Source organism: Nansenia antarctica, assembly GCF_963989245.1.
Source record: "Nansenia antarctica genome assembly, chromosome: 16".
NCBI lineage: Eukaryota > Metazoa > Chordata > Actinopteri > Argentiniformes > Microstomatidae > Nansenia > Nansenia antarctica.
In genome coordinates, this window is record NC_137686.1 from 2,218,293 (window position 1) to 2,240,531 (window position 22,239).

At 46.3% G+C, this 22,239-nt stretch overlaps 1 protein-coding gene across 1 annotated transcript; it reads left to right on the forward strand.

Moving 5' to 3' along the window:
* Window positions 1-781: 781 nt before the first annotated feature.
* Window positions 782-7,530, forward strand: LOC308171670 (allograft inflammatory factor 1-like; the record flags this gene model as incomplete). Its single annotated transcript, XM_080546542.1, has 6 exons — window positions 782-1,160; window positions 5,104-5,165; window positions 6,575-6,641; window positions 6,754-6,795; window positions 7,078-7,243; window positions 7,443-7,530. 6 exons carry the CDS (start codon window positions 782-784, stop codon window positions 7,528-7,530), a joined length of 804 nt encoding a protein of 267 aa, XP_080402668.1.
* Window positions 7,531-22,239: the final 14,709 nt, after the last annotated feature.

Here is a 22,239-nt window from a genome sequence, read left to right on the forward strand (position 1 = left end):
ATAGTTCGACGTTGGTCCGCGGACCGCGTCGCGTTGGTCGGTGTACTCATAGCGGCATAATAGCGATAAAAAAACTTGCTTGTTGTACAGAAAATGTCTATAATGCATTGAAATGACAGTAAACTAAGATAATAAGATGGTTATCATACATTTTCAAATCTTTCAAATCTTTATTAATAAGTAATTACAGAAAAAGTAAATGACATTTCTGTCATGACTTCCGCATTTACGAGAGTCGGAATGTGACGCTACCAAGCGGACCAATCATAGTTCTTATAGATAACTTAACATTAAATATGTCTATCATAAATATAATTTAAACCCAACGAACAGCCATGGGGCTCCCTGTAACTAATCATTTATTTCTAAATAAACAGGATTGTACATCTCGTAAATGTGAATCGCGCTCAGGAAGGCTGTGCCTGACGCTTCCATAGGGAGCTCCGTTGGAAAGGTGTACTCAAAGCGGCATACGATCTTTTTGTTGTTATGCTTGTTGTAAATAAAAGTTCTATGATGCATTGAAATGACATTAAACTAAGATAATACGATGGTTCTCATAATTTTTCAAATCTTTATTAATGAGTAATTACAGAAAAGGTCAATGACATTTCTGTCATGGCTTCCGCATTTTGGTCTACGAGAGAGTCGGAATCATGGCGCCGGTTGGGTGGCAGCCAGTTAAACAGCTCAGTCTTACTTCTACTTTTTCTTCTACTAGCCCTTTTTTAGCCCTTTTAATCTAACTTTTATCTTTTATCTTTTAACCGGAGTGCTCAATATGTGCCTGATAAACGGAGGAGTGCGGGTGTATTCCAGAGAGGAGCTCATTGCCCTTAGGAGTCGAGCTACCGCTCCTCCAACAGGAATGCCCAGCGAAATAAAGACACGCAGACGAGGAACGAGGGCTGGAGCGTTCGTGAGGGCGAGGAGAGACAGACAAGCCAAGAGGACCTACCTGCCGTCTGTTCTTATGGGGAACGTCAGGTCGCTGGTCAACAAGGCTGATGAGCTCTCTGCTCTGATGAAGGGACAGGGGGAATATGGGAAATGTAGCCTGCTATTCCTGACTGAATCCTGGCTGAATCCTGGCATCCCAGACGGAGCGGTAGAGCAAGATGGCTTCACCATGGTCCGCGCGGACAGAACCAGAAATAGCGGTAAGAACAAAGGAGGCGGGATCGCTGTGTTTGTTAATTCCAAGTGGTGCAAGCCAGGCCATATCACAATCAAAGAGCAAGTCTGCACTCCAGACATAGAACTGTTGGCGCTAGGTTTGAGGCCAGATCTCTGTCCGAGAGAGTTTTCCCATGTTGTGGCAGTGACTGTTTACATTCCCCCAAGCGCGACCCCGGCGCGCGCAAATGACGTCATCCATTCCTGCATCGCGGGGATACAGACTGCACACCCAAACGCATTTGTCATTGTGAATGGGGACTTCAACCACGTAAATATGGAAAAGACATTGACGGATTTTACCCAGTATGTCACATGTAAAACAAGGGAGAACAAAATACTAGACAAACTATATGCCAATGTGAAGGGAGCTTACACATCCACTGCCCTCCCGCCACTAGGGGCATCCGATCACAACATGGTCTGGATGGAACCAACATACACCCCTATCATAAAAAGGCTGCCTATCACCACCAGGACTGTCCAGCAATGGTCAGAAGACGTGGAGGAGGAGCTGAGGGCGTGTTTTGAAACAACCGACTGGGGGATGTTCCAGAGAGTCCACGGGGAGGACATAGATGGTCTGCTAGACTGTGTCACAGACTATATCAAGTTCTGCGAGGAGAGCATCGTCCCCATTAAAAAGGTACGGTGCTTTCCTAACAACAAGCCGTGGATAAATGGGAACATCAAGAACCTTCTGAAAAGGAAGAGGAGGCTGTTTAAGGCAGGGGACACTGAGGGAGCCAGGGCCGCTCAGAAGGAGGTGAAGAAGGAGCTGAGAGCAGCCAAAGAGGAATACAGGAGGAAATTGGAGCGCGGGCTAGTGGCCCACAGCTCCAAGGAGGTGTGGAAGGGTTTCAAGAAGATCACGGGCCACAAGCAGCCACATACTGTGGTGGAGGGGACCCGAGAGCAGGCGGATGACCTGAACTGCTTCTTTAACAGGTTTGACCAACCATCCCCCTGTCACCCCCCACAGCCCCCGACCCTCTCCTCCCCTCTCCAATGTACCGCACCCCTGGCAACAGTAGCCCCCACTCCCCCTGACCCCCTCACACCCCAGCAGCAATTGCCTCCCCTTACCAACACCAGGAGCCAGGGAGCATGCTTCACACCTGGAGACACCGGTACTCACAACATCTGAGCAGGTGAGAAGGCAGCTCTCCAGGGTGAATGTGAACAAGTCCAGAGGTCCAGACAACATCAACCCCAGGGTTCTGAAGGTGTGTGCTGGAGAGCTGGCGGACACATTCCAACATCTCTTCAGTCTATCTCTAAGACTGAGGAGGGTGCCACAGCTCTGGAAGACCTCTTGCATCGTCCCAGTGCCAAAGAAGGGACGGCCCAGCACCCCAAACGACTACAGACCTGTCGCCCTGACACCACAGGTCATGAAGATCCTGGAGAGGCTAGTGCTGCAACACCTTAAGCCCCAGGTGAAGGACTTCCTGGACCCCCGGCAGTTTGCATACCAGGAGAGCATGGGGGTGGAGGATGCCATCATTTACATGCTGCACAGGGCCTACACACACCTGGAGAGGCCACAGAGCATGGTGAGGACCATGTTCTTCGACTTCTCCAGTGCATTTAACACTATCAAGCCATCACTGCTGGCTGACAAACTAGCAGTGATGTGTGTGGAGGACTCCCTGACGGCTTGGATCCACAACTACCTCACAGACAGGCGTCAGTATGTGAGACTGCAGGGCTGTCAGTCTGAGGTGGTGGTGTGCAACACCGGTGCCCCCCAGGGAACTGTTCTGTCACCCTTTCTCTTCACCCTCTATACCTCCGACTTCCAGTTTAGCTCCGACCAGTGCCACCTGCAGAAGTTTTCTGATGACTCCTCTATCGTCGGTTACATCACAGACGACAGGGATGAGGAGTACAGGGCCCTGGTGGAGAGCTTTGTGCAGTGGTGCGACACCAACTACCTTTTGCTTAACACCAGCAAAACAAAGGAGTTGGTGGTGGATTTTAGGAGGAAGAGAAGGACCCCAGCCCCCATCACCATCAAGGGGGTGGAAGTCGAGGGGGTGGACTCCTACAGGTACCTGGGAGTACAAATTAATAACAAACTGGACTGGACTGACAACACCGAGGCTCTTCTCAGGAAAGGGCAGAGCAGACTGTTTTTCCTGAGAAGGCTGAGGTCTTTCGGTGTCTGCAACAAGCTGCTGCGAATGTTTTATCAGTCGGTGGTTGCCAGCGTTCTGTTCTTCGCCGTGGCCTGCTGGGGTGGAAACATCTGTGCCAGGGATGCTGCGAAGCTAAACAAACTGGTGAAGAAGGCCAGCTCTGTGGTGGGGACCGGGCTGGACAGCCTAGAGGTGGTGGCAGAACAGAGGATGGGGAAAAAACTGGCGGCCATGCTGGCCAATCCCTCCCACCCGATGTACTGCGAGCTGGCGGGGATGAGGAGCAAGTTCAGCCACAGATTTGTTCTCCCCCGTCAAAGTACAAAAACATTTGGACAGTCCTTTGTTCCAGCTGCACTCCGACTCTACAACCAGGCCCTGCAGGGTGGGGGAGACCTGGAGATGGAACTTTTGGAACTTTTTACTTATTGAGCCTGCACTGTTTTATGTATTTTATTGAATGTTTTCTGTCTGCCCTAACTGAGCTGTTTGACAACAAAATGTCCCCATTGGGGACAATAAAGGTTTTCAATCAATCAATCAATCAATCAATGTGCTACCAAGCGGACCAATCACAGAGCTTACGGTTGCGTAGAAACTGACGCGTTCTTAAATTTTTGGAGATGTGCACGTCAACCTACGCCGTAGGCAAGGCGGGCCCACGCGGGACTACGCAAGGCTACGGCGTTGATAATACGCAGAAGTCTAAATCGGCCTTAAATTTGCAACGTGTGCAATCATGTGTGTGCTTTCCGGTTTGCCCTACTGTGTGGAAGGGGTATTTTTGCTGTGTAGTGATCTCATGATTCAGCTTGAGTGTGTGATATTTTGATCTCTTAGTTCACGTTTTGTAGTGCTGCTGAGTGTGCCTATTTATAATTGGAGGGACTGGGGTCCGAGTGGACGGTAGACAGTGGCGTGTTGTTTGTGTTGGACAAAACCAGTGTAGTTGCTGAAGCCCTGTATTACCCCTGCCTTCTCATCAGTGCCCCCTTACATGAATTTCTGATTTTAGAGTAACAGTAATTCAGTAGATAAAAAAAATATGTTTTGCTAGTCTCAGAGATGAGAGATCCTGGGTTCATTCCGAGATTAAGTCTTGAAAGTTTTGCGGAGAGTGGATGAAAGGACTTTAATTTGAAACATTGAATGTGGTGTTCAAATCCCCTGTTGTACTTTGTCACCTCTTCATTCTGTCTGCTGGGACTCTGTGTGAGAGGGGAACACACAAGTGATCACATGCTAACTTTAACCCACTTGCACTTCCTCTTCTATCAGCATATACAGATCCACTGCATACTCCCCCACACTTTCATTTTTCATTAAACAAAACACTCCAGTCTGCTATTTGATTTGGCTATTTCTGATCTACCAAAAAACATCTGATTGACATGGACAAAAGTGTTCAAGGTAGGTAACCACGTATGTCTGTCTCTGTATAGCTGTTTGCCCTATCAATCTAGTGTTTCTAGATATACAGTATAATGCTTTTTGGCTGCTGACACATATACTGTATTAAAACCTAGTAACTAATGAAATGCTGTAGTTGGCTGTTAGTGGGAGTGAGAGATAATGTGATGGAAGTTAATTTGTGTTGAATGATGGTGTCTAGTTGACAACTGTAACATTTCTTACTGCAGGACATACAGTAATTGCCTTCCTGTTTTATAGTTGTATTTTCTGTTGTATTGTACTTTGTTTACGAGCTTGCAATCAACCAAAAGAGGGAAATGAAAAATAATGTGGGATATGACATGTTTCCTGAATCTATTTCACATTGTTTCAGGTGGGAAAGCATTTGGATTTCTTAAATCCCAGCAGGAGGAAAAACTGAACTCAATCAATGAAGTGTGTTCATATCTTCTATTATGCTCATATATCTAACATGGGGCCTCATTTATAAAAAAGTACTTGAACGTCATCTTTGACTTGCACGTAAGCACATTTTTCTAAACGGACGTAAGCATTATTTATAAAACGGGCTGCGCTTGTTTGAAATTGCGTACGTACTAAAGTCTATAAATACCAAATATACTTGAGAATGAGCGTTGTATTTACGCCCGGTGATAGCGGCTCAATTATAGCAGCTGAATTAAGCCAAGTCAGCGGGAGAGGGCAGAGAAGGGTGGCTTCTCGGTAAGTTGCATTTGTAACGTTTGATCATGACAACTAACCAGGCACATGCTTATACTCAGTAGGCTACTCAAGTTGTAAAAGAAAATCAGGGGGATGGTGGATTTTATCATAATGAGGACAATTTTAGCATCCACACAGCGTCAGTGACTTCAGTGTCAGTGACTTGGTAAAAATGTCAGTGCGTGCCCCCCCCCCCCCCCCCCCCCCCTCGCTCACAGTATTTTACTCAATATGCGCACAACTAAATGTTGAAATGGCAGTAATACCACTTTCATTAATAAAATTACATAACGGATGGAAAGGGGGGATGGCAGTTTTAGAAGGGGGATGATTTTTACCGTTTTTATTTCAGGGGGGATGCCATCCCCCCTCAACATGAGTGCTGATGACAACTAAGTAGCAAATGCTTATACTGTAATAATATAATGGTCTTATTCTTATCAGGTGACATTGAAAATATGGCTGCTCACTCCCAGACACCGGAGACACCGGAGAAAAATCCAGTATAATTTAGCGCATTAGGCATGTTGAAGGGGAGATGGCGTTGCCTTGACAGCTCCGGAGGAATATAAAGGAAGACTGAAATACAATCATAAACATCAGTTCCCTTTAAATCTTGAATTAAACTCATTTTCTCGGCTGATAACAACATCGTTAATTTTATTACGAGTCACGTTCACTTCGCATGAATTACAGTAGGCAGTGCAGCTCACATGCCTGTAATAACTCCGCATAACCAGTAGGTAATGTGCGTACGCAAGGTCAATACCCGACGTAGAGCTACGATCGTTTCCACGGTCAAATTGACTCAAGTTGAAATTGTATAAATCACTATGTGGATGTGGTTTTCTACGTACGACACGGGTAAGATCAAAATGATCTGAGTACTTTCTATAAATGAGGCCCCTGCTCTTTGATATGCCTCTCTCTTGGATATGTACCTCCACTCATTAAGTCACCAAAATAAATTGTATTGCATCCTGTAGCACTCTAATCTTACATTGACATTCCCTCTGACATTCTATTATCCTAATAATCTAATATTCCTAAATTTCGTTGTTTGGTACCTGTACTGTAACAATGACAAATAAAGTCTATCTATCTATCTATCTATTATGAAGGCCTTTGTCTCCGATCCTAAATATGCAGAAGAGGAGGACCTCACCTCTAAACTGGAATGGTTTAAAAGTGAGCTTTTTCTGAATTGTAATTGAAGACATTAAACATTGACACAACAGTTATCAGTTATCTTAATTACACTAATTAATCAATGATAATTCAATATCTCATTGTTTTACAGAAAAATACATGGAGTTTGATCTCAATGACCAAGGAGAGATAGGTACAGGACTGAAATACATTTGTGTTTACAAAGTAACACATTTGTGTTTACATTTGTGTTTACAAAGTAAACTTCATCTACATTGTCAATATCATACAAATCAATAGTGAGATTTATCAAATTTGCAACAGTGAAAAACAACTTCCCATTTGAATAATTAATTTGTTATGGTTGCAAGTTGATAGATATGATGCCAGCAATGTTTAAACAGATATTTGGATCTGGTGTATGGATACTACTATATTGTGTTGTCATGTGTCTCTCCCTCCTGTGTTGTCATAGATATGATGGGGCTTAAACGCATGCTGGAAAAGCTGGGGCTAGCCAAGACTCACCTGGAGCTTAAAAAGATGATGTCAGAGGTGGTTGGTGGGACCTCACAAAACACTTTTGGCTACACCGACTTTCTGAATATGATGCTGGGAAAGAAGAACGCCATACTGAGACTGTACGTTTAAAGTTAAAACTACAATAAAAGTCACACCATGGACAAACATTTCCAATTCGATATATAAAAAAAACAGCCATGGTGGAATGACCTACAATTTGTTTTTATGTTTGTTTTGTTGTATAAGATAACCTATTGATTAATGTGTTTTATTGTTGAGGGGGAATAGATAAATAACATGCTCTTCTCTCTGTCAAAGGATCTTGATGTTTGAGGGCATGGGCAAAGAACAAGAGCCAAAAAAAAGTGGACCACCTCATCGCAAGACCTTTTCAGATCTACCTTAAAATACTTCCATTAAACTTTACTCATCTCTATACCGTTATTTTGTTTCATATTTTTTATATTAAAAAAAATCAATTTCAATTCTATTCAATTAAAATGTATTATTCCCACTAGGGGCAATTAGTTTAGAGCAGCATGTTCACAGAAAAACATAAAAACATCTCACCTGTGCTTCGGCCGAAGGCAGCACATAAGAGAAGCCGGCTAGCAGCTAATCCAGAGAGATCCCCTGAGTGGCGTGGAGTGAACACACCCAGAGAGATCCCCTGAGTGGCGGAAGGCAGCCGCTAATACAAACCCAGAGGGCCAGTTCCTGGGTTTCCCTTTTGCCCTTGACGGATGAGGATGACCTGTCCTGGAAGAACAACACAGCAGCCATCATCAAGAAGGCACAACAGCGGCTCTTCTTCCTGAGAGTCCTCAGGAAAGACCACATCGGACAGGAGATGCTGGTGGCCTTCTACCGCTGCGCAGTGGAGAGCATCCTCACCTACTGCATCTGCAACTGGTTCTCCAGCTGCACAGCCGCAGAGAGGAATGCGCTACAGAGAGTCGTGAGAACGGCCCAGAAGATCACCGGCGCCCCCCTCCCCTCTCTGGAAGAGCTGTACAACACACGCTGCCTCAGGAAGGCCTCCAAGATCTCCAGAGACCCATCGCACCCTGGGTACGAACACTTTGCTCGGCTGCCCTCGAACAGGCGGTACAGGACCATGTTCGCAAGGACAAACAGACTGAAGCTCAGCTTCTACCCCAGGGCCATACAGGCCCTGAACACAGCAAAGACCTAGGTTCTGGGCCCTGGACAGTCTGGACGGATTGATGGCAGCTGCTGGATTGAAAATCAGGTGTAGTGCTGAGGCACAAATGTGTACATTTCAAGCCTGCAAACTGCGACACTTTAAATGAATGTGCAATAACACTATGTGCAATATGACAACCCTAGGGTACATAGGGTTGCAGAGAATAGGAAATGTTAGAATAGGTATAGCATAGCATAGAGTACAGCAATAGGTTAGAATAGGTATAGCATAGCATAGAGTACAGCACAGTGTTTTATTTGTACAGTATAGCATAGTGGATAGTGTACATAGCCTTTATTTGTGTAAACCAGCTCCTTTCCCTTCTTGTTTTTGTTTTTTGTTTTTTTCTTTCCTAGCACCAGGGGAGCCCCCCCTCCCAAATTTCGTTGTTTGGTACCTGTACTATATCAATGACAATAAAGACCATTCATTCATTCATTCATTCATGAGGAACCTACGTTCAGCTGGATTATGCCTTCCTTGCTTTTGTTTTATTAAATATGCCCGTAGCAGCTAAAACGTGCTGTGTCGTTTTCTGATTTGGGTGTGTGTGGGTGTTTCCCTCGGCCGGGACCAGTGGTTGCTACAACGTGTGCTAAAATTCACTACATGCATTAAGTCCAAGGTTCGACATGTTAGATCTGCCCAGTACTACCAAGATCTGCACCTCACTCTGACTATATCACCTACTAAAGGACGATTTTTATACTACTACTACTTCTATAATTATCTGCTCTGCTCCTGATGGTGTGAGTGAGGTAAGTTTGTATGTAGATATGTTTTACTTTTCTTTAGAGTGTGTGCATTACTCCCATAAGGGATGATTCAGACACTACTTCACAGCCAGAGGAGCCTGTGTATGTATATATACCTGATATCAGTGTATGAAGCTCTGGTGGACCCAGTCCTACTGTGAGCCTCGAGAGTGGTCCTGATAGGGTCCATACGTAATTTTAATGGCATCTATATAATGTAAAAATGGCTGCCATATTTTGTCAAACTTGGATAGGCAGCCTCGTGGAATATGCTTGATTTTCTCCAGCTGCATAAAATGCAGCACGTCTCCAATCCAACGAGATTGCGTGGAAACGTAGGGACCCTTCCAATTCATAAGAATTAACCGCCTTGCCAGTAGAGTTAAAAATGCCACAAATTCCAGAACATATTTGGGCAGAGGTAACTCGGCTGGCAAGACTCCAAACATAACCACAATTGGGGAGGGTTCAATGGGGACAGAGGTGACCTTGACAAAGTGTCAAAATCAGATTCCCAAAATGAAGAGAAAGAGGGACACAACCAAAACATATGTGACTGGGTCTGGTTAAAAAGTCTGCAAGTCTGGCAACATCATTTTTCTGTTTTTTCCAGATTATGGAAATTGAAATCTGAAACAAGTTGAAGAAGTCATGCATATTTAAATGTTGATACCCCCCAAATTACCAAACCAAGATATCCGCCCTCAAGGTATTTTCAGCCTTTTTTCACAGGTAGGTAATGGGTGGGAACAATAGCTGGTTAACTCCCCCCCAACCACTCCCTCAAGACAACCACTCCCCCATTACACATGTCATTATCTACCTGTCATCTGTCAGTGGGGTTGTCAGCTAACCCTCAGGAAACAAACTTGCAGGGCTGACACGTTTAAATAGCTAAATAATAATAATAATAGTTCAAGATTCATGATTTATTTTTTATTGTCATGTGTGCCAAACGTTTATTACATCCTATTACGGTATACAAGTACAAGAGAGTATGGTTCAGTCGAAATTGCAGCAGCAAGAGAAAACAAAATGGAAATGGGCATTTTTTTATACAATTGAGAAATACAATAATAGAATGGTAAAAAATGATAATGTTGTGTCGTGTGTATGCATTTATCATTAGTCCATAAAGCATCTAGTGGGACTTCACTGTAGTTCCTTCCCATTCCATCTGGGCATCAAAGCTGTAATAAAAAAAGAAGACAGTACATTTAAAATGATTGCCCACTGTTACACACCATTTTTACAAAATACTACTATGTTGATCAAATAGAAATGCTAATACAATGACAATGACAAATACCTGAAGTGCTGGTGACTCACATCAAGGTATCATCTCTCAGAACCTCTCACCTTCATCATTCTATAACACAAATTTCAGGTCAGAGGTGTGGACACTTCTATAGTGTAGGCTTGCATGCATCCCATAGACTCTCGAACGATAGTGTACTGTAGCCTACTTGTTGAAGTCATCATGTACTGTAAGAAGTAGGCTAGTGAAATATATAATTTCAGTCCACATTATTATTCTACACAGTATAAGTCTACAAATCAATGAATGAATCATTATTTTTTATTCCACACAACATTACCATTCATTACAAAAGCACAATTGTTAGATTGCTTAAATCCTATTAAGCAATCTAACAAAGCTAGCTAGCAAGCGAACACTTGTTTGCCTAGCTTAGTTACTAAGCCTTAGTAAACACACACACACACACACACACACACAACAAACAAAACCGCTAAGTCAGCTAACAAAAACAAACACACGGGGTCATCCCTATGTTCCCCGGGTCCTATGTTCCCCGGGTCCTATGTTCCCCGTTTTCTTAGCAAAAAAAAAAAAAAGGGTTCTATGTTCCCCTCTTCCGAAAACTTCCGAAAAAGGGTTCTATGTTCCCCGCTTCCGAAAAAGGGTTCTATGTTCCCCGCTTCCGTATATTCCCCGCCTGCCGTTGTGTCAAGCGACCCCAGGTGTCGTTATGTAGTACTGCATGAGTTTTTTTTTTTTTTTTTTTAAACAACATACACAAATACATAATTATACTGTTTTTTTTTTTTTTTTTTTTTTTTTGAACAACATACACAAATACATAATCATACTGTGGATTACTATGTGTACAACATTATTATATGAACAAAATGATTATATGTACAAAACCTTTTGTAGGTAGGACACTATTGGACCTCGGCCCAAATCTAGTACTGAACCTGACCCCCCATGCTAAACCATTTGGAAGTACAGTATACTAGGACTCCAATTCAGACACACTGGGGGGCTGTCACAAATCTACTAACTCTAATCAGCCTGGTCTCACACGGCAGACGTCAGAATTCGACGTTGATGGACAACAACGAATTCTGACGTGACATTTGCATCCAAACGTCGAATTCCGACGTGACATTTGCATCCAAACGTCGAATTCCGACGTGACATTGGGGTAGCTCGTTCTGATAGCGCAGGGGTGCGCCTGTTATGTGCGCCTGTCGGGGCTTCTCTCAGGATTATTCCATTTTGAATTGGAAACCCTATGGTTACCCTAACCCTAACCCTAACCTTAACCCTAACCCTAAATGTCGCCTAACTAATTAATGCAAGTGCAATTCAAAATGGAATAATTAATAACTGTGATTTACCGTGGGTTAGGATAACAATTAAAACGTGTCCGGATAGGGGAGAGGACAGGGAATCCAAAACCATTTGAATGGTGTCGATCCTACACTCCTATCACCGTCGACACAGCAAGGAGCGAATTCCCGGGTAGAAATATTCTCTCGCCCCGCTGTCAGCGGGAGTTTCATCCAGGAAGCGGTTCTCTGAGCAGCAGCGGTGGGGGGGGGGGGGGGGGGGGGCGTCGCTTACGGCCGAATATCTCCGCGTCACAATGGGTTATAATTCCAATACATATGCTTAATCTGCTCTATTCATACATTAATCTGCTCTATTCAAACATTAATCTGCTCTATGTATACATTAATCTGCTCTATTCATACATTAATCTGCTCTATTCAGACATTAATCTGCTCTATTCATACATTAATCTGCTCTATTCATACATTAATCTGCTCTATTCATACATTAATCTGCTCTGTTCAGAGATTAATCTGCTCTATTCAGACATTAATCTGCTCTATTCAGACATTAATCTGCTCTATTCATACATTAATCTGCTCTATTCAGACATTAATCTGCTCTATTCATACATTAATCTGCTCTATTCAGACATTAATCTGCTCTATTCATACATTAATCTGCTCTATTCATACATTAATCTGCTCTATTCATACATTAATCTGCTCTATTCACACATTAATCTGCTCTATTCAGACATTAATCTGCTCTATTCATACATTAATCTGCTCTATTCATACATTAATCTGCTCTATTCATACATTAATCTGCTCTATTCATACATTAATCTGCTCTATTCAGACTTTTTAGTTGATCTACAAAATGTCTTTGTATTCATGTTATAATGTTCATTATCACTTTGTTTAAGGCCTGATATTGGCCATCGATTGCTACTGTCTGGATATATTGTTTGAATAAAAACACCTGAGGAAACTCTTTGTTTTGTCACAGTTGTATCCATGATGCACTTTCTTTAATCCATGCATACAATTTCAAATTTTGTGCCGCTACCCACACGTTTAGCTGTGTTGCTCATATCCACAAATGCATGATCCTTACAAGTCATACCTCGTTGTAAAAGTGACTAATCAGTCTGTCTCCATGATCTCCATGATCACAATAGCATGCTGAACACTCTAAAAATTGAATGGAGTCTCAGTCATGTACCGTTAACGAGATAGAATACGAAAAGCATATTTATGGTACCTCGTAAAATGCTCATCAGGGGGGGGGGGACCCGTCGCTTATGGACGAATATCTCAGGGTCACAATGGGTTATAATTCCAAACTAAATGTCTCCATGATCACAATAACATGCTAAACAAACTGAACTTTGAATGGAGTCATAGTCATCTACCGTTAACGAGATATAATACGAAAAGCATATTTTTCAATGTCGCTCAAAACCGCACAGCAGGGGGGGGGGCGTCTCTTATGGACGAATATCTCAGGGTCACAATGGGTTATAATTCCAAACTAAATGTCTCCATGATCACAATAGCATGCTAAACAAACTGAACTTTGAATGGAGTCATAGTCATGTACCGTTAACGAGATATAATACGAAAAGCATATTTTTCAATGTCGCTCAAAACCGCACAGCAGGGTTTTCGATTTCGAAGACGTCACTCACTGTGCTACGGAAACTGGCTAGTTACTTAGGGATTATATTATGGGATATGTGACACTGTAACCTAGAGACACACTGCGCTGTTACGTGACGTCCTGCCAATGGGATGTACAGTATTGTCCCATAGGTTGGCATTTTGATGCTTGGTCTTGGAAACAAACACCATGTTTGCACAAACATAGTTTTTTTGTTGTTGTTGTTGTTGGTTGCAATAAAAGCCTATATTTTGGATTGATATCTCTACTGTATTTATTTGATTTCGTTTGACAAAAATATAGAAAAAATATTTAATAATGTGTATATATATATCACTGGTGTTCTTTTAGGAATATAAGATTTTCAATTCCATCTCGAAAATGATCTATCTAGGGAGTTATATAAAATGCGGAGACAATACTATGACATTCATTGTGTTCTTCATTATTTCCAAGTCATCTTAAGACCCCCCCCCCCCCCCCCAAAAAAAGAAGAAAAAAAAAAAAAGAGTCAAACTCTCATGCAGTACCACATAACGACACATGAGGTCGCTTGACACAACGGCAGGCGGGGAACATAGGACCCTTTTTCGGAAGCGGGGAACATAGAACCCTTTTTCGGAAGCGGGGAACATAGAACCCTTTTTCGGAAGTGGGGAACGGGGAACATAGGACCCGGGGAACATAGGACCCGGGGAACATAGGCATGCTCCCAAACACACAAACAATCTTCTAACAAAGCTAGCTAGCTAGCTAACAAGCTAACACCTGTGTGGCTAGCCTTGTAAACATGGACACAGCTTAGCATGTAACTCAGTACACTACTAGTTAACACTGACACAGCTTAGCATGTATGTCAGTACACTAGTTAACAAACTAACACGTTTGGCTATGCCGTGTCGTGGCAAGAAACATCCAAACTTGGACATACACACAGCTTAGTAAACAACGCATGTAACGATAGTTATGGAGATAGACTCCAGTTCTATGAGTGGAGCGGAGCCCCATAGGGGAGCTCTGCTCCTATTGGTTTACCCGCTACCTAAAGTAGCCAATGACTGAATTTTTCAATGCCTGCGCCCAGCTGGGGTGCTATTCTCCCAAACATACAAAACAGCCGGGTTTGAACGAGTCGAAGTGGGCCAGCAGCCCTATGGGGCTCCGCTCCACTCATAGAACTGGAGTCTATCTCCATAACTATCGTTCTATATCGTGGAGCTCCGCCCCATAGGGGAGCTCTGCTGCTATTGGTTTAGGCGGAGCGAGCGAGGCCAAATGTACCCCCACTGAGACTATTAATCCGAAAACAATCTCAGCGGCACCCGGAGCTGACCACTGATGTTGGTTCAAGACAACTTTAAAAAGTTGGCCCAACCCACACCGAGTCTGCTCCACTGATCTAGCCCTTACGTGAGCACGCAGGGTTGTAGATCTAACGGAACATGTCCTGGAGGAGGGTCCCCTCCCCAGGCACATCCGTAATCATCCTGACAGCACTTGAATAGCATCCCCAACCAGGGTAATCCAAGTGCCATCCCCACTACATCAGTCATCAGCAAACTGAGGACAGAATGAGAAAAGGATGAGGAAGAAATATCACTTACCCAACCCTTACGTTGGGTTGTTGATCTAACAGAACATGTCCTGGAGGAGGGTCCCCTCCCCAGGCACATCCGTATTCATCCTGACAGCACTTGAATAGAATCCCCATGACCAGGGTAATCCAAGTGCCCTTCCCACAACATCAGTCATCAGCAAAACTGAGGACAGAATGAGAAAGGATTGAGGAAGAATATCACTGACCTAACCCTTACGTGAGCACGTAGGGTTGTTGATCTAACGGAACATGTCCTGGAGGAGGGTCCCTTCCCCAGGCACATCCGTATTCATCCTGACAGCACTTGAATAGAATCCCCATGACCAGGGTAATCCAAGTGCCTTTCCCACTACATCAGTCATCAGCAAGACTGAGGACAGAATGAGAAAAGGATGAGGAAGAAATATCACTGATCTAACCCTTACGTGAGCACGTAGGGTTGTTGATCTAACGGAACATGTCCTGGAGGAGGGTCCCCTCCCCAGGCACATCCGTATTCATCCTGACAGCACTTGAATAGAATCCCCATGACCAGGGTAATCCAAGTGCCTTCCCCACTACATCAGTCATCAGCAAAACTGAGGACAGAATGAGAAAAGGATGAGGAAGAAATATCTTTCAAGTAATACCGTACAAAAGGTGATGGCGACGACCAAGACGCCGCCTCACATATCTCCTCCACTCCCACTCCCCTGAGAATGGCCACTGATGTGGCCATGCCCCTGGTGGAATGAGCCCGAATGCCAGTCGGCACGGGCTGCCCCTTCGATTCGTATGCGAGGCTAATAGCCTCGCAAATCCAATGGGACAGCCTCTGCTTCGAGAGTGGTGCCCCGGCTTTCTGTTCGCCGTAGCAGATCAGAAGCTGGGGAGAAGATCTCAGTCCTGCTGTGCGCTTCACATATTGTGCCAACGCGCGCACCGGACATAGACAATGTAAACGCCTCTCCCTCTCTCCGTCGTGAGGAGGAGGAAAAAAGGCACTCAGAGCACAGCTCTGAACCCTAAACCCACGATTAACCTTAGGGATAAAAGCCGGGTTAGGGCGTAACACAGCTTTTGTTTCGTCATCAGATATGATCAAACAATCTGCCCGTGTCGAGAGAGCACATAAATCACTCACTCGCTTAGCCGTAGTCAAGCGAGGAGTAGACTCGTCTTGAGAGACAATAAACGCAACGACACAGTGTCAATGGGTTCGAATGGGGGCACGCACAGCGCCTCTAGCACAATCGACAAGTCCCATTTTGGCATTAGAGTCCTATGAGGGCGTCTAAGCCTACACACTCCAGTCAAAAAACGCTTAACCAGCGAATGACTGAACAGTGTCGTTGTCGCAAAACCCTCATGACAAGCTGAGATGGCAGCCGCGTAAACTTTAATAGTTCCCGCCGCCAATCCCTTGTCAAACAGCGACTGTAAGAAGCACAAGAACGTTTCGACCCGACAGCAGACTGGGTCAACGTCCTGTCCCTCACACCACTGTGTAAAAACTCGCCAGCGCGCCGCATATCCCTTTGCAGTGGATTGCGCGCGCGCACTCTGAATGGTCTGAATGACCGCGTCTGTCAGACCCCTGCGTTCTAACAAATCCCTCTCAGTAACCAGGCCATGAGGGGGCCCCTCATCATAGGCGGCCCCCTCACCAAGCCTCTGGCTTGAGAGAGTGCATCTTGTCGATGAGGTATGGGCCATGGGCCCTCTACCAACATCTCCATCAGTTCCGGAAACCACGGGGCTCCGGGACGGTCCGGGGCTACAAGAATTAACTCTAGCCTCTCTGACCTCACTCGTGCCAACAGTGGGAGGATAGATGTCAGGGGTGGGAACGCGTATAACAGGACCCTCGGCCATGGGTGGTGTGCGAATGCATCGACTCCCAATGGCGGGTTGTCCTGTTCGCGCAGGGAGAACCAAAGGCGACACTGCGCATTCGTCCGGGACGCAAACAGATCCACTTCTGCTTGCCCGAACCGTGCCCAAATCAGAGACACAATGGAGGGTGCTAACCTCCAGTCGTCGTCCCTCGGGCCTCCCCGTGATAACAGATCTGCTCCTTCGTTGAGCAGACCTGGAATGTGGAGAGCTTTTAGCGAACTCAGGTGTGTGACAGCCCACAGCCATATATCTGTCGCTAGGCGATGAAGTGACGCTGAGCGTACTCCCCCTTGACGATTGATGTATGCTACTGTTGTCCTGTTGTCGGATCTGACTAACACGTCCAGATCCTTTAACACCGGGGCAAAATGAAGTAGCGTTAACTTCACCGCCTCGAGTTCCAGCAGGTTGATGTGACGCGTCTCTAACGGTCCCCATCTTCCTGCCACCGAACCTGCCTGACACACTCCTCCCCACCCAGTCAACGACGCGTCCGTGAAGACTGGGTAGTGGGATGCCGGTCTGCCCATGGCGACTCCGCGCGCGATGACGCGCGGGTCTCTCCAGTAGCTCAGGTCGGTCTTGACCGATCTCGGTATTACAATCAACTTGCGACGGTGTCTCACTGGATCCAGTCGCAGTCGTGCGAACCACCTCTGCAGTCTGCGCATGTGTAATAGGCCTAAGGGGACCACTACATGGGCTGCAGACATCAGTCCTAGTAAGGACATCATTGACAGAGCGGTGATTGTATTTGTCACTCGACACACCCGGAGAGCTGACGTCAGTGTCGCTCTCCGTGGTGCCGATAAACTGGCCCTCATCTTGGCAGTATCCAACTGAATGCCTAGATAGGAAAACTGTTGAGCCGGCCACGGAGCACTCTTTGTCCAGTTGACAGCTAACCCCAGCTGAGTGAGGTGCTGCACCAGTGAGGTTGGCTCGATTTGGGCATTGGGCCAAGACCAGTAGGTCGTCGAGATATGCTAATATGCGTATCCCGTTTCGCCTCAGTGGTTCGAGTGCTGTCTGCACGCATTTGGAGAAAGTTCGAGGAGCAAGCGCGTACCCGAAGGGCAGGCGCGTGTACTCGTAAAACTTCCCTTGGAAGGCAAAACGTAGAAATTTCCTGTGCCTCTCTGTGATTGGCACATGAAAATACGCGTCCCTCAGGTCTATACTGATTCCGTAGTCGCCCTTCTGTATACAAGACAGAAGGCGCCTCGTCGTCAACATACGAAAGGGGCGTTTCGCCACTCTCTCGTTGAGGACCCTTAAATCTAGTATGGGTCTCATGCCCCCGGATTTCTTTGGGACAAGGAAATACGGGGAGTACCACCCCATGTCCCACTGGTCCCTCGGAACCATTGTCACTGCGCCCTTTGTTAGGAGATTCGTAATCTCCTCCTGGAGCGCACGTGTTTTTATCGGGCAGGACAAAACAGTCTCTCTCACGCCCCTGAAGGGCGGAGGAGGCTGAATGAACTGTAGTGCATATCCCCTCCTCAATGTCCTGTCCAGCCAGCCCGACAGAATACCTGCCCCTTCTAGCCATTCTGCATAACGCAACGACAGCGGCTGGGCCGTCTGTTGTGGTGCAGTCGACAGAAAAAGCTTGAATTTCTGTATGACCCCAGCCGCCGCTGCACACCGAGGAGGTGGCACAGCCCAAGGTGGGGTCATTTCGAAAGGGATGGGCTGCCGTCTGTAAAGAGTGTTTGCTATGTGTAACAATGCCCTTTATTGACGCAGGTTTAATATGCCTGATAATCAAAGAACCGGCCGCACGCTCATGAGCTGGGCCAGATCCTGATAGACATGGAGGGGTTATTGATGTAAATAACGGTCCCTCTATACGGCTACAGACAGGGGTGTTTAACTCTGTTTGTGTCGTGATAGGGGTAAGTCTGTTAGGAAGAGAGCTGGCCACACGCTGGTACGCTGGGCCAGTCTCCGCCTTGTTTCTAACCGGTAGCGATTGGACCACGCTCCGACAAGGCAGGCGGGTCTCCGCTCCGGTAGATAACATGGGAAAATCACCTTTACTGAAAAAGTAAGGTGGGGATTTTCCTTCTTTTACCTCTTTATGAGGTAGCAGCCATGAAGAGGAAACCGGTGGTGGGGTCATTACCGACCCCTCCGCCAGTGAAACCGGGCCACGCTGCCGTGGGGGGCCGTAGCGGGCCCTCCCAGTGGTCAGCGGCGGGGGCTGGGGATGCCGAGTGGGGCATGGCTCCGTCGGTAGAGGTGGAGCCAGTGCCGCATCACACCGAAACCTCCGTTTCGCAGCCGTTGACGGTCTAGTCGTCACCACGGCGGAAAAAAAAGAAGAGGTGGAGGGTCGCTGGAGGGGGAGGTGGCTGGCAAGGTGCCTCTTAGCCTCCTCCATCGCAGTCAGGTGCACCGTCAAGGTGTCCATGGCGGGACCGAATAGCCCTTGTCTCTCTATTGGAGCATTCAGTAGGGCCATCCGGTCCGCCCCGGTCATGGTGGTGAGAGACAGCCACCATCTGTCGCTGCTGCACCACCGCGTTTGCCATCAGGCGACCCCCACAAACCGCGACGCCCTGGGCCAGGTACATCGTCGCGGCACTGAGCTTGCTCAGAAGCACCATCTCCGCTACAGACAAACAGTTGGGTCGGTCTGTGGTGATTTTCGCAATGGCGGCGTTAAACACGGCGATGTTATTCGCCGCTGCCGCCGCCTGCGCACCGAGAGCGTAGCTCTTGTCTACCAGGGTGGCGTTAAACCTGTCACGCTGGTTGGGCGGCATAGGTTTTTTTAGGCACCGACCAGGCGCTGGACCCCGGTACCAAGTAGCCGGCTAGCGCTGGTTCGAGCGGCGGGGAGCCGTTGGTCATCCCCTCCGCGAGCCCCTCCACTCTGGTAAAGGGCAAGAACGCCTTCACCGGCGCCCTGCCTGTGAGTGGTTCTCCCCACTTGTCCTCCACGAACTTATCTAAGCCCGGGAGGACAGCGTTAGGAGGTTGGTCCTGTCGCTTCGCCCTTTTCCCGTAAAACAGGTCCTTCTCCCAGAAGGACTCCGTTGGGGGAGGGGAGGCGGGACGGGGAATTGCCAACACGCCTGCCGCAGCTTCCAGGAGGCCCTGGAAGGCGTGGTGGAGTGATAGGGGGGCGAGGGCGGGGAGCACGTGCTCTACCTGCCGCTCGCTCTCATCAGAGCTTTCTGATTCTGACACCGGCACCGACCACTCAGCTGGGTGAGGGCGGCGTGGTGTCAGGGCCGGCTGAGCGGGCGGGACCATCCCTACTTGGGGAGGTGCCTGCCCAGAACGCCGTTCTTGCTTGTCCTCCGCTGCTAGAAAATCGCAGCGGCAGGTGTCCCGGAGGAACTTCTTCGTGGTCGGCGGCGGACGATCCATCGCTGAAGGGAAAAGTCTCCTCCGCTGAAAAGTGTCCTCCGCTGCTTGGAAGTCGCAGCGGCAGGCGTCCCGGAGGAACTTCTCCATAGGCGGCGGACGATCCATCTTGAAGGGAAAAGTCTGGCGGGTCCTCCAGTCTTAGTAGTCGTCCTTCTCAGTCTTCAGATATAAACCCGTGCTGAACTTTTTGGGAGAATGATGGAGCGAAGTACGCCCCTTTATATAGCACCCCAGGCGGGCGCAGGCATTGAAAAATTCAGTCATTGGCTACTTTAGGTAGCGGGTAAACCAATAGGAGCAGAGCTCCCCTATGGGGCGGAGCTCCACGATATAGAACTCACTTACCCAAAAACAAAGCAGAATTGACAAAACTTTCTCTGTCGATAGTCTTTGGTGGCAGCAGTCTTGTCAATAAACAGACACACGCACGCACATGGCTATTTATGAGGAAGTGGGTCGGGAGTACATATGCCCACTCAAAAATAAATAAATAAATAAAAATACTACCCCTCCCCAAGTTTGCTAACAATCTGTAGGTACTTAGTGAATGTAAAACGAGTGATATCGAGTGGGTTCTTCATCGCTTCAATTTTCGTCCTATGCCAAAAAACTGAAAACTTTTTTTCACAACAAGACTTGTTTGGCTCGATTGCGAGGTGTCACAATTCCCGACATGAAGACCTTTTAATGAAACGCGGTCACATATACTGTATATAGCCATCCGAAAACAGATCTAGTGAACTGGCCTCGTAAGGGTTAGATACCGTGTTGTTCCTCCTTGAAATCGAAGAAAAGAAATCTTCATGAAGTGTAACAGGGTTATAATTTATATTTAAGTTATAGGTTGAAGTTCATCAAAATCGTTTGCTTTTTATCATTTGGTAAAGTGTTTTGAATTGATTTACCCATGGCTGCATACGGTTTGTAGCGCCCCTAGTGGTGGTTTGACTGGCCGCATTTAATGTTATGACGAAGGCAGCAAAGATCGCCCCTTTCGTCTGTGTGAGCGGTTGAGATGGTAGGTTAACGTTTATGCTCCGGTCCCCGTTTTATATTTCCTTTGATAAAGAGTTACCACTAATATAAACCGAATGTATTATTTGAGATTAATGTTTACCATTGGTTTTTATGCCATTACTTTTGAGTTATGTTTTGTTTATTTGTATTTTATGGATGGATAAAGTTGTGAGCTAACTAGCTAACAGGTAGTTAGCTACTTTGCCAGCCTGTTAACGTGAGCTAATATGGCGGCAATGTGGCGTGTTCTGAATGTTTTGCTGACATGCAGGGGTGAGAGCTGTTTTGTGCTGGAGCCTACCATCAATAATAACTAGGGATGTCCCGATCCGATATTGATATCGGATATCGCTGCGATATCGGTCCTGAATGCTGGATCACAGATCGCACCAGAAACAAAATAGGCTGCGATCCGCGTGCGCGATCCGGCGTGTCACTCACGTGATGACAACAGTAGTAGTCAGTGGTCACATGCATGACAGTTGACTACCTGTGTGTACTGAGTCTGACAATGTCATGATGCCAGCTGGTGAAATCATAAACCATTTGCTTAAGTAATTTTTCGGTTATTTACATAGTCTGAAACGACAGATGGTAAGCTTTCAAATGATGCGTCAGACATTGAAATCGGAAAGAAATTCAAGACGACACGAGTATTTGAATGTTGGTGCACCGAATGGGAATGCGACAGGAGAAAAGTGACTGACCAAACCACAACAACAAACGCTGCTAGCGGCTAACAGCTACAGTAACAGTGGTACATCGCTAGGAACGTCTAACTGCGTTTTTATAACATCACAACATACTGAGAGAACATGGACATGCTAAAAACACATAACTACATTCTGAATGCTGCATCCGTTTGCGCGTCTGTTTTCAGTTTAGCGCTGCCTCTCTGGGAGCCCAGCCCCAGTTCATCAGCTCCCTCACCTCCACTCCCATCTTAACTAGATGAACACACAGTCCTTGCTTTTGAACACGTCCTAAAACGAGAGTATGTTTACAAGTCATTATCACTTACTGGTAGCCTC